This window comes from Musa acuminata, chromosome BXJ1-6, assembly GCF_036884655.1.
Source record: "Musa acuminata AAA Group cultivar baxijiao chromosome BXJ1-6, Cavendish_Baxijiao_AAA, whole genome shotgun sequence".
Lineage (NCBI taxonomy): Eukaryota > Viridiplantae > Streptophyta > Magnoliopsida > Zingiberales > Musaceae > Musa > Musa acuminata.
In genome coordinates, this window is record NC_088332.1 from 42,270,859 (window position 1) to 42,287,162 (window position 16,304).

The window sequence follows — 16,304 nt, forward strand, 5'->3', positions numbered from 1 at the left end:
TTAAACAGTAATTTCATATATCACTAGGAATAATTATAATTTTGTTTTCAGTTCTCGGGGAACTTTATGCAGAGAGAGGTAAGGCTATAAAACCCTCGAAGCCTTCACCGGTTGGTTGCGAATCGCGATGGAGAAAGAAGAAAAGGCGACGACGACTTCGACCTCGGCGTCACCGTCGGTCGGCAGCGGCGACCTGAAGTCGGAGGCGGAGGCGAAGGTGAGAATCGCCGGAGCGTGGTCGGGGGTCATCGAGGTTGAACTGGAGGCATGGACGCTGCCGATGCTCCGCCAAGAAGTGGCTCGGCGGGCGGGCGCTGCCCCGGACTGCGTCAATCTGATCTGCGGGGGAAAGGTCCTGAGGGACGACAGCCGGGCGAAGCCGCTGGGGCAGTTGGGGCTCAAGAACAACGCCAAAGTGCTCGCTACCGTCGTGCGTGGCGACCGGGGGAAAGCGATCAATGATCAAGCGGCCTCTGAGGCCGAGCATGCGAAGAAGCTTGCGAGAATCAGGTGCGAATTCAATCGCTTGATCTTGCCATCTTTTACTTCTATTGCGTTAATTCCTTTCTTCTTTTCGGTTCCGTCCGCTGCTTTTTGTAAAGATGAGGTTCTGCTCCTTGTGAATTATTCTGTTGGTTATGCTTTAGCTAAATGAGGATTTTGATTGAAATCGGTTCATTATTATAGACCACTTGAATTCTTTGAAATATGTGTTAGATTAGGCCTGTGTAGTTCGTTTCTTGCTTAGGGACATAGGCGAAAAACATTTTTCATGTTGAATGCTTGTAATTATACCGATTTTGCTCAAACAATTAAGAGAGAACTATTGATATTTTCTTGGTTGAGGGTGAAATCTGTAATCTAGTATAGATTTTGGTTGTTGACCGGGTCATTGAACGGTTGACTTGTGAGAAAATTACATCAGTCATCTGATTCAAATTTCACATTGCACAGAGGAACTTCCTTGCGACAACTATTGATAAAATAAGATGGCCCAACTCGTAGCTTTCACTGATGCTGACGATCGTCGATTGTCAACAACCTCATCTCTGCAATCAGAGGCTATTTTCGTGCTTGAATTTTAGTCATGTAGGTCATAGAAGAGCAACATGAATCCAACTATGGGAGCTGCTAATACCATTGTCAAAAAGAAAATGGATTCGTATTATTTTTATGAATTTGGCTTGCAGAACCACACTACATTCTGGATATAGTCTGGATGGTGGTGTAGTTGTGTAGCCATGTTGAAGATTGCTTGATGAGACATAAGAACAAGGATCACATGAAAGAGAAGTATGGTATCATTTTCTAACTAAGGTCTCCTTTGCTTGAAAATATGTTCAGATGCACACAAGTGCATCTTGACGGTGACGTCTTATATTTTATACTTCATGCTGTTTATCGATATACACATGCCTCGTTCGTGTCTTGCATGTAAAAGACATGTTTGTGGATTTATGGGCTGTAGTCTTATTACTACTTTTGATCCAGAAATTGTAGTTACCGAACAATCTTGTTCCTTCTGGGAGTACTAGCCTTAATCTTCCTAAGCCAAATACACTATTCACCTTTCCAATTGACTATGGAATATCCATGTTTATATGTTGCTTATGCTCAAAAAGATCTGATCTTGAGGCTTTTAAGTCAAAATATTTGGTCATCCATTAGACCTTACCCTTATTATCTCCTTGAAATATTATTGATCCAATTCTCTGTTCAAAAGTTTTATAATATCTTGCAGCAAAAATATTCAAGTTACAACAACAATAACAAACAACAACAATGAGCTATAATGACCCAACTATTTGGGGATGGCTAAATGAATCCATTGCTGTCATTGAGCTCTATAAAAAAGTAACATCTTTAGTTAAAGTAAGAGCATTTAAATTTTTATTTTGTGTTTCTAGGAAAGTTTTCTTAGGTCTCCCTCTATCTTTCCTCATGCCATTAACAGTAATTATCTCATCTCTTATAATTACAGCATCTATAGATCTCCTTACATATGTCCATACTGTTTTGAAAGATTCTCTTTCGTTCTCTCCTTTATTGAAGCTATCTAATTGTTCACGAGTAAAATATTTTTTCCTATCCTTCCTAGTAACTCCTCACATCCATCTTAAAATCCTTTGCAAATATTTCAAGCTAATGCGAAAAATTGTATTCACACTTTACAAAACATTCAAAGTATAGTAGTCAACTGAAATTATCATCTCATGTCACTTAAAGGCTTAATCCCCACACTTTACAAGTCATTCAAAATATAGTAGTAGACTGAAATTAGCATCTCATGTCACTTAAAGGCTTAATCGCTTCTAATTTTCAATTGAAAAATGCACCTGTTGTTTGATTAGCAGTTAGAATCATGATCCTTTTTCTTAATGAAATTCCCTTGTAGACTACAACTTGCAACTGCAAAATGGCATCTATGGGGCAACCCTTGATTGATGATAGTTAGGATGGTAGAACACCTTTTGTCTAATATCCATATAAATGACTAAAACTGGAGTTCCTATTGCACTTAAAGTAAAGTAAATCTCAAATTCTTTTATGTTGATCTCCTTCCTTTCATTTTGACCCCTAGCATAAGTTATCTTTTTGTGTTCAAAGATCTCTAGAAAATTTTCAATGAACTTGCATTTGATTTTTATTGTCACAAAACATCATCTCATTCAAGTCTTTCATATTACTTCCAACAAGTTCTAATAAATTTTTTTTTGACTTGTAGCAACCTTCTTTGGTACTGCATGTCTCCTTGTTTTGTTAATTGTATGTAACCAATATGAAAGTATGTTGTGAAAGTTTCAGGTGATGTTTGCTATTTCTCATGTGTAACTATAAAGCAATTGGATAAAAACATATCCTTAAGATTCTTTTCAATGATTCATATTGTTTAAAGACTCTGACTCCATATCTGAATATGATCTGCATCTTTTATTTGGGTTAGCTGTCATTCATTTGAGCCTGCATTTAGCTGTATGGTTTTCGAATGAGCTTGCATTTGAGCTTGTTCTTTCATCAATATATTTGTCAATTAGAAAATGACAAATCGGATATGTTTTAGTTGAGATGAATGTATGAGTTATTAGAATAGCTAGAATAAGAAATATTTAGATTAACATATTCATAAAATTATGTGTGCCCATATGGTTTTCAAATGAGCCTACAAACTTGGTTAAAGTGGAGAAACATGTTACTTTGTGCTCCTTGAATAAGAAACTTCAATAGATTGTAAGGTCAACAGTTTCTTTGATCAAAATATTTGTCAATTAGAAAATAACAAATCAGAAATGCTTTAGTTGAGATGAATTTATGAGTTATTAGAATATCTAGAATAAGAAATCTTTGGGATTAATATTCATCAAGGATAGATAAGTGATGATTGTTTAAGTGAGTTTGGGGATTTCAACCTTGGCATCATCGTAAGGTTGTTTCTTAGGGATGATTTTCACAATAACAACCTCTTTGTTGGCAAGAGGATATGATTTTATACATTAACCCATTCAAGTCCTAGCTTAGTGGGAGCTGCATATTTAAATGTTTTGGTTAAACAAGGCATGTCAATTTCAATTTGTCATACAAGATAGAAGAAGACTAAACTGATGTTATGGCTCTAAGTTTTGTAGTGATATGGCTCATTGTAGATTTCAATAGTGGGAATGGATACATGTAACTGACTCTAATAGGGCTCAATGTATTTTAAGAGAAGATGCATGTGATTTTGGTTATGATGGCGGTAGAAGGAGCCCCTTCTGGGTGGTGCCCATGTAGTATATCTAGTTATTATATTCTTGCACACATAGCATCACACCTTTGGCATTCATTTTCTCTCTTGGGACAGGTCCTATTGCAACATATTCTTAGCTTGAATAGGTATCACAGGAATAGGTACAACATGTAGGACACTAAAATCCCTATCTTAGGGGCAAAGATTTAGGTGAAATGGGGAAGGTTTAACTCACACCACATCTCTATTCAATCCCAACTGTGAAGTCACTGTGTACTCGAGCGCTTGCCTAGGCACCTGGGCGAGATGAGGTGAGGCCAAGTGCCCGATATCAAGTTTGAGAGGGCACCTTCAATTGGGCGCAACCCATGCACGTGCCTAAGCCATGGCGTCGGGCAGTTCAAGCATGTGTTTGAATCAAATCCAATTGAGTCGAGCCTGGACCAAACCAAATTGAGATCAAACCAGATCAATGTGAGCCCAATTCCTTCACACACACCAAACCTTTCCCTTTACCCCCCTCCCCTCGCGCATGAAACCTTGTTTCTTTTCCCCTAGAAAACGTAATCGATGGTGGCAACATCTTCCTCTCCAATGGTGAACGACGTTAACATCTTCCTCTTTACGACAAATGAAGTTGGCAAGTGACTTATGTGTGCTGAGCGGATCTTCAGGCTCTTCTAGTGATAACTCACTCTCTATCATCCCTTCTCCATTGTTGCCCCCTACCCCTCCCTGTCGAGCTGCCATGGACCCCAATGGCCCCCCTCTCCCTCCTCCTCTCCTCTCTAAGAGTGCCCCTCTCGCGGTCCTTACCTTCTCCTCTGCTTGTGCGAACCTCCCCAAACCCCAACGACCACCTCTCCTTCCTCCACCATGCTCAGAGCCTCCCTAGATTCTAATAACCCCCTCTCCTTCCTCCTCCCCGATTGCCCACCACACCTTCCTTCTCCAATAGCTCTCTACTCCCCTTTTAACCTGCTTAGTTGGGATTGCCTAAGGCGTGATGACATCTAAGCGATACCTTCTTGCAAGGATTGGCCTAGATCTTAACCTCATGCAGTCCAATCCTTAGGCAACCCTGAATAAGGACATGACAATAGGACACTTAAAAACTTAGTTATCACATGTAATAATTTTCCATTCTATACCTTTTCCAATGCAGTTAGGGTAGGGAGCATGTTCTAATTATCATATAGTAAGAGTCAGTGAATTTTCAATCTTAAATGCTGAAGTGGATTATCAGTCCGGAACATTACTTTGAGGGCCTCAACGTCAGCTTGACTAACTTTGTTTTTTCTGCAGTTTATAATCTTTGTAGATTGCATTTGGAGTTGGGAACATTGCTTTGATGGCTTCAACATCAGCTTTACTAACATTGTCTTTTTCTGCAATGCATAACCATTGTAGACGTTATCTAGTATTAGCCTTCTCAATAGTCAATACTACACTTAAAAGTGTTACTTATCATTCCTTGTGCTTTATGCGTGCTAAATTGTTGTCAGTAATTTCATCAGCTATCCTTGAACAATGTGTTAAAGACCAAGCAGAACTATTGACTTATAGGGGCTTGCATTGTTGAAGGATCACTGATAACCATGAAACACAGGAGTTGCATAATTTTTTATGGTTTTTGGGGAGAAACCCAATGACTGACTAAGAAACTTATGCACTCAATAATGGAGGAAGCTTTAATCAATATGCCAAGACCACAAGCAAAAAACATAGATAACCAAGCACTAGAACCAGAGATACCCAACCTTTGTTAAGTGTTAACTTATTATGTTTTAGTCGTATCAAGCATCTATTCCTATACATGTTAAGAAAAATATCTTGAGAAAATTCACTAGATAATTTAGGATTAAAATTATACTTTTGGTCTTGACTTAGTTCATTTTAAAACCAAGGATCTTTAGCTCTTCAAGTTATCTCCATCACTTATTCCATTTGGTATGACATTTTACAAGTGCAGTCAAGTCTTAGTTTAGTCAAATTGTCAATAGTCATAATCCACTGTTTTCTTGAGGAAAAAGTTATTTTTATAATTAACAATTACAATATAATTATTCCACGAGAATAATTATGATATATGTCCTTTCCTTTTCTATAATGCATTGTTCTTTCTCCATGGAGTGAAGGATAAGTTTACTTTATCTCAAAGTCAAATTGGATGTTAGTATTAATCCCTGTTGGTTATTTCATGCCTCTGCGTTGACAGGGATGCTGCTAAAGCTTTAAGTGAAAGGCATGCAGATGGTTCACTTCCTCTGGAGGACTACAATATAGAACTAGAGGATCAGAATGGTCAAAAATTGATGTTGGGATCTGAATCAGATAAAAAGTATCTCGTTTATTCTGTAAAAAATCATATTTATACTTTTATATTTGTATAATATTGTGGAATAGAATATTTTTTATACAGAATTTTTAATTCTTTATGATAATCATTATAACGAGAGAATTGATATTGACTGACAGGGCTTTGATGATGGGTTTGATGCTGCACACAAATGCTAGAAGCCTCGTTAGAAAACAGAAGTTCAAGGAGGCCTTGGATGTTCTGTACATGGGAGAGGTTAGTTGCACTAACTGTATTTTTGTTTTGATCTGTCAAGAACGTTGACAATACTCCATTATGCTTCATTGAGAATATGCAAGGAAAATTCTGTGTTGTAGGAACTACTACAATATGCAATGAAATTGACCATTTTAGCTTTGTACATGCAGGAGGCTTTCTCTCTTTGTGATCCTAAACTTACTGAGGTAAATTAAGTCATTGAGTTTTTTCTTGGCATGTAAAACATTTTTCTAACATGTGTCCATGGCCATTTTGCTGCCGATACCTAGATGATTGACAACGTGCCGATACTTCAACTAGATATTGTGTGGTGCTACTTCATGCTCCAGGACATATCGTGTTTAGCAGTGGCTGGAATTCGGCTAGAAAATGCTAGAAAAGGTTTTGAACGTTCCCATGGTAAAGATTCAACTCGCTTGAGGCTCCTCCAAGCTGGTTATCGAGCAGAACTTGCCACGTATGGTTCTTTTTTAGCACATGTACTATGTCTATTACATCTCTCAATGGTTTCCTTGGAATTTTCTCCTATTAAATCACATTTGTTTTGTGACTTCTTGAGACAGATATCTGAGACTAGAGCTCTTGGAAGGGGTAGTGGCTTATCATAGTGACAAGTATGAAGAAGCTCGTAAAGCTTTAAGCTCTGCACAGGCCAAATATATGCAGGTCCCTTACATTTCTATCAGCTTGAGAATAACATTTTATATCAATTGTTACTATTGATATGTCTATTATTGGTACTATTTTCTCTTCATATTTTGTCAAGAAAATATCCAATAAAATTTTATTGGCATCCTAATTTAATACTGCAAATAGATTTTTGTTTCCTGGTGGTTATATCTTACAATAGCTTCAGAAATTCTAGAAACAACTTAATTTTTTTCCTACTACTGGATATTGTCACAAGATCTGGTATAATATAGCATAGGTACTAGGTAGATTTAAAATCCTGATAAATAGGATATGGTTTGATTAATAGATAGCAGTATTTGTAGCATTAGTGGAACAAGGATCTTATCAATGAGCATCTTTAGCATATTATCAAGAGAAAACCTACATAAGTAGGTTTAAAATTTTAATAAATAGGATATGACATATAGCAGATGTTGTAGAACTAGTGGGGCAATGTCTTTTATCAGTGAGGATCTTTACCTTTTTATCAAGAGAAAACCTATCATTCATGACAAAATGATCTGCATATATGAATAGGGAATTAGCAAACTAGGACTTATCTGAACAATTCTTGTGGTGAACTCTATTAAGGCCTCAAAGGAGATGTTTGAGCCCTCTAATTTTTCATTTTACTCTTAAAGTATGTTTTCTGGTTGAACACTTGTATCATTATTAAATATGATAGTTAGAAATCTAGTTTTTGTCAACTCGACCTTGGTAGTTTCTCTTTGCATATCATACATAAATATGCATAGAATAATATCTAAAAGACGACTTCGAGCATATTGGAAGGAAACATTGAGAAGATGAAGATGAAGGAGAAATTTTGTATGTCATTCTCGTGCATATGCAATTGTCAATATACACATATGTATGTATGAATGTGTGCATTTATAATTTATTCAATGATTGACAAGAAATCCACTTTATCATATTTCGTTAATAGCTGTGGAATTTTCCTTTTTCACTTATTTAAGGAACATCTTATATACTAATTCAATGTGCCAATACCTTTAGCTTCAAGTACCCGATGAAGCTTTGTCACTGCTTATGGGAATGGGTTACAAAGAAAATGCAGCAAAAAGGGCCCTAAGAATGACTGGTCAAGATGTTCAATCAGCAGTTCATTTCCTGGTTGAAGAGCAAGCTAGGAAAATACTCAGGAAACAGGAGAACATTCAGCGACAAGCGGAGATTTTGTATAGCTCTATACCTTGCCATAGAATGTTTTCATCTTATTTTTTAATTAATGATTGTTGCTGATTGTATGAACTTGTAGAGAACAGAAGAGTTATGGTGCAACCCCCAAACACAAGCCCATTAATCTGCAAGAGTTAAATGAGTTGGTATCTATTGGGTAAGCAAATAAATGCTATTGATCCTTTATGATCTTTCATTTCTACCAGTATCACATATTCTATCACAGAGCATATGCCGCTTGCTACTTCTGAATTAATATTTTGTTGTTATTGAATTGTAAAAGCCTTGGAAGGCCAAGTATCTGATGTGAGTTTTCCCTCGTATTTATTATCTATTGGGTTCATTGTACCAAAAAACAATTACATCATATTTTTCCATATGCACTGGTAATAATATCCTGAACTCATAGACAAAGCTTGCACCGTTTCAAATATGTGACTATCTGATATAGCATATGCTAACCTAGAATAAATGCATGTTCCTCATATCTCTAGGTAATCTTCTTATGTTTTCCACAAGACTCCAGGAATTATTTCGTACTAAATTTAAATGCTAGTTAAAGGTCTCCACCTTTTAAGGTTAATCCATTGGGTATGAGTAAGATAGGACTAGGTTAAAATAAACAGAGTTCAGAGATTCCTTGTAGCCCTTATACACTGGCCCTCACTTGATTTTCTGATTTTTGCCACATACATTTCTTTAGACTACTTTAATAGTGTTATCTGGCAAAGTGGTTCTTCTTAATGACCAAACAGCTAGGAGACGTAAAATCTGTGACGCACATCTTTCATAATATCCTAATTTGCTTAACAAGCTTATACAGCAATGTGGCTGATTTCAGCTTGGTTCATAGCAGTAATCAGTTCCCTACAAGGACTTGAATGCTGATTACAACTGCACCAATGTGCATGAGCACAGAGTGGTTTCGAAGTCATAGAAAATTTACAAACAAGGTATGACTTTGAGGTGGAGGTGGTAAATCTGCTATTTTCAAGATTTAATTGATGAAAATTTGATCATATTTAGCTGAGGCCACAAAAAGGTTCACTTAAGAATGAAGATGAGCTCCATGTTTGGGCTCTTAATAATTTGTTAGATGGGGAGGTAACATTGTTGAAGAAAATCCTTTCTAGTTAAAGTTTGACTTGTCTTCTATTTCTTGTGTTGTGTTCTCCCGAAGGAATCGTTACATGATTTTCAGTACTAATAAATCATGGCATATAGCAGACTGTGACAGATGTAATGGCTTTGCTTATATGGATTGTGGAACATTAGATTGTGTCAGGCACTTATCAGATTGCTCTCTGGTGTCTAGGATCATTACATGTACACTACTTGTCAATCTATTTTGCAGTTTTGAGAGAGATCTTGCTGCAGAGGCTCTCAGGGTGAATGAAAATGATGTTCAAAAAGCATTAGATTTGTTGACAAATCCTGAAAGAAATTGTGCCCTTCAGGTACTTGGTTTTCTTCAGAGTGCTTTTCTGTTATTATTTTCACTAACTAATGACCTTTTGACTTCCAGAGTCGACTTGAAAAGAGGAGGAAGTTGGGAGTATCGGGTTCATCAGGTGCAGACATTGAGGAATTAGTATCCTTGGGTTATAACCGATCATCAGGTGTTTCATCGCTTGATTTATTCCTCAGACAATCAAGTGTTTCATGAATTTATTTTTGACAAGGGTGCCCTTCTCATGATGACTCCCAGGCATCTAATTCTGCCCTAGTTATCAAACCATACTTATTTTCACAAACAGCAAGTTCCATATGTTTGATCATAGATCTCCATTAGCTCCAGTTACAGTCCAGTACTTGCATTCGGAATTAACTATTCTCGACTGCAGTTGTGGATGCTGTGCAAAGGTCACATACCAAGGAGGATGCGTTGAAACTTCTTGTCGGAGCAAATTCAGAGGACAGCCAGCATGCTACAATCAACCAACCGAAAGATGATCAAGAGCCACCATCGACTGCTTTAACTAATGATGATAAAATGGATCTGGGAGAAGAACACAAATATCCAAGAGACGAAGTCATGGAAGACGAGCTTGCAAAAGAACTGACAGGTGATCCATTGGCAGACTACGACATGGAAGTAATGAAAGAAGGAGAGGCCATAGCAGAGTATTTGGCCCTTCTGGATTCAAAAGCCAGTGCAACATAGGAAATAAGACACACACAGGTTCTTCGAGAATCCAGTAAATAAGTAACATACTATTATAAAAGATACGAGTGTGATTTCTTTTCTAATTAGCCTTAAGGTTTCTTTTTTCTCTTTCTGTAATCATCATTTCCAAAAGAGTTTTTATGTATGTCTGGCACTGTGCATCCAGTAGCGGAGAGGTCATATATGGTGTTCTATATTTAAAGTATCTTGCTTTAAGGGAAAAAGCCAGAACTAGTTGTTACCCTAAATTTACACTCCACTTTGATTGGAAGTGAATGTTTCAGGATTTTTACTGTAGGCGACAAAACATTTCGTGGCGATTTTCTTATATGGAGCGTAATAAGGATTAAAAAGAAATCTATAAAATGTTTTGAGAGTACATATCATGTTTCAAAGCCCACCAGGAAAAGCTTATCTAGATGAACTAAATGAACCTTGAAAACTGCCATGATGTGGCCTCTGGTAGAACCTGATGTAGCAGTCAATTACATGGTCGTTGATCTCCGGGATAGATTATATGGCTGGTGTTCAGTCTACCAGCTGTTCTTCCTTCCCATTTCTAGGAGCACAGCAAAAACCAAAAAAAGACAACTCCCTAAGAACTTCAGATCCTGTCACACTTACAAAATGTGGCAAAACTAGTCAGTCAAATGGCAACACTACTACCCTGTCTAAAGATGAGAGAGGGAATAAAATTGACCAAGGGATGTCTTTGTCCTCTTGGATCAAAGAGACCTGATAAAGTGATTGCCCTCTCTATCAAAAGAATGTGTGAATCGAAGACCGAGCTATATTTCCACATAGGGAACAAACACATAGCATTACTAGAAATCACAAGAGTAGTGAATCCATCCCTTATTACGAGACAACAGTGCAATAGCTTCTAACAAAATATCTTCACCGTAGGGTGAATAGCACAACTAGCACAAACTAAGCCTTCCATCCCGATCAGAAAACAAAAGGACTCATTAAGAAAAGTAATAAGTTGACTTACAAGACGGTTTCTAGATGCTTCATTCTTTCAAATCCAATCGAAGGTTTTCTTTGTGCTTCATGCTTTCAAATACGACAAGTCAAAATGCAAAAAATTTCAGATACGACAGAATCAAATGTAAGCAAAAACTTGTTGACATCCTTCGTCTGATCGCAAATCAAAGAGCCAACTGAATCCCAAGGCAAAAAGATGAGAAACATAGTAAAAGGTCAACGTAAGGGATAAAGGGACATTGAAAATCCATATTTCAAATAAAATACTGGTTGATTCGCCATGAAAATGCTTCCTTGACCAAAAGTAATGTTGTACTAATCTTCCATCTTGATTGTTATATTAACTTTCAATTGTTTTTTTTTAAGACATCAAGACATAAGATATTAATTAATTAATTAATTGTTTATTTTTCCATTGTTACCTTTACAGCTTTACAAGTTTTAAGACTGGCGAAGCATGAAAGTGATACTGAAGTTAGGGTATCCTATTATGCACTTGATGATTAGATGCCTTTGCCTTATGCTTCCAATAATAGATATACCATTTTGAATATGAATGATAGAGACAAATTGGATTTGTTATGCCTTCAAGCGTTAGCTTATGTGTTAAGAGAAACTTTACAGAATCACTAATGATCAAACAAGCTGTAAAGTTCGAAATCCCAAACTCTTAACTTAAGAGTTTGGTTTATTCGGATACTTATATTTATCTTGGTTCGTAATGTCTCTTAGTTGGACTGGAGATACAGTTGACTAGAAAACAAGCCAAATCAAGATTTAGATGAAATTTTACGGTATCCAAACTATGCTTTATCGTAACGTTCATCACTGACAATAATATTTAATTATTTCAAAAATCAAAACAGAGACCTTTTTATTTAATTTAATATTATTTCATTATATTAAACTGCCCATAAGAGGCTTTTACACGAAAGAGCCTCTCATACCTATCAACACTGTTTATATGAAGTGCAACACATATCTGTAACAATGCTACTACGACGATGACGATAACAACGACGACGACACTGATGAAGACTCCTGAGAAGAAGTGCATGTATGAAAAGGACAAGAAACGACTACGAGTGTTTATTTTTGGGTAAAGGTCAGGTCACGGAGAAAGGAATGCGAGGGATGGCACGCAGGCAGAGGTCTGACCTCCTCCGGCACGTAAGCAAGAAGGTCTCGCTCATGTCCAGCTCGTGAGGCTTCCCATCATCTCCCGTTGGGATCTCCCAATCAAAATTGTAGAGAACGCAAGCCAGGGAAAGCTCTATGCTCGCCAAACCAAATGACATCCCGGGGCACATCCTCCTGCCTGCCCCGAAAGGTAAGAACTCGAAGTTGGTTCCTTTGAAGTCGATCATAGAATTCCTGCTCTCGAATCTCTCTGGCTCAAACTCAGTGGCATTGTCCCAGTATCGAGGATCCCTTCCCAAGGCCCAAACGTTCACGAAGACTCTCGTCTTCTCTGGTATCTGATAACCAAGAACCTCGCACGCCTCCCGGCACTCTCGGGGGAGCAGCAGAGGAACAGGAGGGTGCAGCCTCAGAGTCTCCTTGATGACCAGTCTCAAGTAGTTCATTCCGTTGATGTCGTTCTCCGTCACCTTTCCCTTTCCTCCGACAGTCTCTCTCACCTCCTCTTGCACCTTCCGCATCACTCTTGGATTCCTCATCAGCTCCGACATGGCCCACTCCAGTATTGTTGCGGAGGTCTCGCTACCCCCACCGAGCATATCCTTTACGTGTTTGTTGCAAAAGGAAACCAGAAATTAGATTCTCGAAACTGCGACTGTAAGGAAAGATTAGGGTTTCAGAAAAAGCATACCAGCATAATAGCTTTCATGTACTCGTCTGCGAACGGGAATGACAGGCGACCTTCAGCTTGAACTCTCAGCATCACATCGACCAAGTCCTCCTCCTCCTCCGGTTGCTCCTGGGACTTCCTCTCTTTGTGCTCCTGAATAATGCTATTCAGGATCGCGTCCATTTCACTGTGGAACCTCTGCATCTTGGAAGTTGCGCCACTGAGAAGTTTAATTATCGGCCATGACGGGAATAAGTCCGCCAAACTGAAGCCTCCGGCAGCTTCCAGCGTTTGCGACACTATCCGTAGGAAATCTTTCTGGTACTTGCACTTGCTCCCGATGATGGACCGTGCGGCTATGTCATTAGCCAACAGCGCAAATTTCCTACTGAGGTTCACGGTGGAACTAGTGTTGGACAACAGGACTATCGACTGCACAAGATTATGCACCTCCTCTTCCCGGATAAAGCGAAAAGATTGGACTCGCTTGGCACTCAATAGCTCCACGATGCTCATCTTGCGCAGCTCCCTCCAGTGTAATCCATACGAGGTAAAGCCGATGCCCCTGTCACCGTATGTGGCGGTCTGGAGAGTCAGGTTGGTGGGCCGAGAGGCGAAGCTGATGTCGTGGGTTTTCATGACCTCAGCAGCCGCTTCGACAGATGAGACAACGAGGGTGGGGAGCTCACCAAGCTTCAGGAGTATGACGGGGCCAAATTTCTTAGATAAGGCAGCGAGGGAATGATGCGGCAGGGCATTGAAGAGATGGTGTAAGCTGCCTATGATAGGGAGCTTAGATGGACCAGGAGGCAGTTTGGCACGAGCTCCTCGACTGGACCTGTTCTTCTTGAGAAGCAGGAGCGATACGAGGAGGACGAGAAAGGAGAAGAGGAAGGCTGTGCTGGTGAGATCCATGCTTAATTAGTTTTCTGGTAATGAGGCACCACAGGCCCGTCCACCCTTCTTATAGACATGACAGTTATGAGTTTCGCGTGCAGTTTCCCGATTGCGTAATGACAGACGTTATCGTATCATCACAGAGTTGAATTAGGATAGTTGACATATGGCATTAAACCGGGGTGGAAATCGACTCACCATGTTTTGTGACTGGTTCATCTGGAACAAAGTCGATGGTACAACAAAAAAAATAATGGGATCACAATGGTGGCGGTCAGATTCTGCAGCTACTTTACAATGAGAACAAACTATAAAATACGATAAATAATTGTTATCTATATTCTTTTTTCTAGAATCTCTACCTACGCCAACTTTCAGTTTGTAGTCGATTGTTTCGCCACAAGCAATCCGCCATGGACGTGTTCCTACTCCGAGCGTGTTAGTTTCATTCATCATCTTTTTTAGCAAGTTTCGTAACGCAATTGTTTCGTTGCATGTGTAACTTATATACGTGACGGTGCTTAGTTTTTGTATATGGCGTCGATGTTTTTTTTTTAGCGTTTAAAGGTACAAATAACTTTCATTTAAATCTGAAAAACACAGCAAGTGGGTTGGACGACATGCCTAAGTTATCCTGTTTACCAAAAAAGAAAGTTAACCGGTGAGCTTTGCAATTAGAGGTTCTTGGTACGAAACTTAGGACAAAAGACTGAAGAGTGGCCATCACAGCTTGATATCAGAGATGATGGCTCTAAGGTACGATGTGATTTCCTCGGAGCCATTGATGACGGAGATGAGGGATTGTTAAATTAGATTAAATCCACAAGTTGATCGATCCAATGTAGATCCTCCGCATGTTTGAGCGCTTCCAGGACAGCAAACCCTTCCGCTATCAAATGGTTATGTGCCTTGCAAGAAGAGCAGCCCGCGGTCATCCTAGTATAGGAAGGGTAAAGGAAGCAGAATCCTGTACCTGCAGTTTGAACATTGAAGGATGCAGCCAAAAAAGGGATCCAGGGTAGGCGACTGACGTGATCTTATCTTCAAAGTTAATTTGGAATAAAGCTATCACTTGTTACGTTAATTTTGAAGCATATGCAAATCTTTAGTATCATATCACAATGTTTTGACGATGGTTCATCTGGGACAAACTTTTCATGCGGCACTTCAAGGAAAAGTCGAAGGTGTAATCTCTCATGCTCTCAGGAACTTTCTAACGATGCATCAGGGTCGGTCTAAAAAATGTAAAGAAATATACATTAAGAGTTTCCTGGTGACCCTCGTATGCTGCTTATATCAGAAGTTGCTTCACAAAGGTGACTAAAGCTTCACGAGCCTCATGAATGGAGAGCGGAAAAAAAGATAAAAACAGAGTTTCTAGATTACTACGGTTTGCCCTATCTTTGTAACTATGAGTTTTCGTGGTATGCCAAGAATAACATTGCACCGTTGAAGAAGATCATCTATATAATATACGGTGGGAAAGAATATTCTATATTTTGGCACGTATCATGTCATTTTGATTTCGTGAAGTCATGGCGATGGAATGAGTCTATCGCTAGAGGATGATGGTTCACCTTATCTTTTGTTATCTACAACGCTGACATGATTTGCCAGTGTACTAGAGATTAAAATACAATAACGTAGACCAGCAAATACGAACAGACGATTCGCCGGCTTCCTAGAGATAAAAATACAAGAGCGTAGACCAGCAAGTATGAACACAGACTTGCTAAGGTATCATAGTGTTTCTTGACCTGTTCCCTATGTAAAGTGCACATTTTGGCCGAAGGAGGGGTATCGATATTTTCAAAGTTGATATATTGACATGGATGTGGCTATGTCTTCCGATCTGAAATGTCAATATGGGTTTGTCAATAGAGCTAGATGTCAAAATAGTTTTCTAGGAGAGTAGATGCGGTCATATGCTAGTATTTGACCAGGGTAAAATATCCTCCCTAATTACCAAGAAATGTAGGTGTATGATTAATCTAAAGTTGAAATCGATATTATAAGACTTATTCATATCAGAGTTTTACTGGCATATCAGACATTTTAGAAAAGTCATACTACAACTTTGATGTCGCGTCTATGTACATAAAAGTCAGATGGATGTTCGTTATCTACAATTGATTCACTCTTACAACGCAATTTATGTTTTGATGTGATATGATACTAACCTAAAATTTGATTAGCTCGCGATTTGCAACCGGCATCAGCGGAAACATAAGCTGACGTTTACGTAGTTGATGAGTCGACGCCTTTGAAA

The 16,304-nt window shown here is 38.7% G+C and overlaps 2 protein-coding genes across 2 annotated transcripts; one reads left to right on the top strand and one right to left on the bottom strand.

The window, feature by feature from the left end:
* Positions 1 to 87: 87 nt before the first annotated feature.
* Positions 88 to 10,589, top strand: LOC135677080 (uncharacterized). The gene is made up of 11 exons (XM_065188987.1): positions 88 to 510; positions 5,943 to 6,065; positions 6,203 to 6,299; positions 6,452 to 6,487; positions 6,572 to 6,759; positions 6,866 to 6,968; positions 7,992 to 8,173; positions 8,254 to 8,331; positions 9,529 to 9,631; positions 9,700 to 9,793; positions 10,019 to 10,589. Exons 1-11 carry the CDS (start codon positions 128 to 130, stop codon positions 10,336 to 10,338), a joined length of 1,707 nt encoding a protein of 568 aa, XP_065045059.1. The 5' UTR covers positions 88 to 127; the 3' UTR covers positions 10,339 to 10,589.
* A 1,683-nt stretch (positions 10,590 to 12,272) lies between these two features.
* On the bottom strand, positions 12,273 to 14,079 carry LOC135677081 (desmethyl-deoxy-podophyllotoxin synthase-like). Its single transcript, XM_065188988.1, has 2 exons — positions 13,160 to 14,079; positions 12,273 to 13,070 (listed from the first exon to the last, which is right to left on the bottom strand). Exons 1-2 carry the CDS (start codon positions 14,051 to 14,053, stop codon positions 12,435 to 12,437), a joined length of 1,530 nt encoding a protein of 509 aa, XP_065045060.1. The 5' UTR covers positions 14,054 to 14,079; the 3' UTR covers positions 12,273 to 12,434.
* Positions 14,080 to 16,304: the final 2,225 nt, after the last annotated feature.

What these genes read in the sequence shown, in the direction of transcription:
- LOC135677080 (XM_065188987.1), top strand. Translation starts at nt 128, where the DNA reads ATGGAGAAAGAAGAAAAGGCGACGACGACTTCGACCTCGGCGTCACCG. An exon ending in GGATCTGAATCAGATAAAAA is followed by an intron (nt 6,066 to 6,202) that starts GTATCTCGTTTA and finishes ATTGACTGACAG; the next exon opens with GGCTTTGATGATGGGTTTGA. An exon ending in GGGTTATAACCGATCATCAG is followed by an intron (nt 9,794 to 10,018) that starts GTGTTTCATCGC and finishes TCTCGACTGCAG; the next exon opens with TTGTGGATGCTGTGCAAAGG.
- LOC135677081 (XM_065188988.1), bottom strand. Translation starts at nt 14,053, where the DNA reads ATGGATCTCACCAGCACAGCCTTCCTCTTCTCCTTTCTCGTCCTCCTC. An exon ending in ACATGAAAGCTATTATGCTG is followed by an intron (nt 13,071 to 13,159) that starts GTATGCTTTTTC and finishes AAACACGTAAAG; the next exon opens with GATATGCTCGGTGGGGGTAG.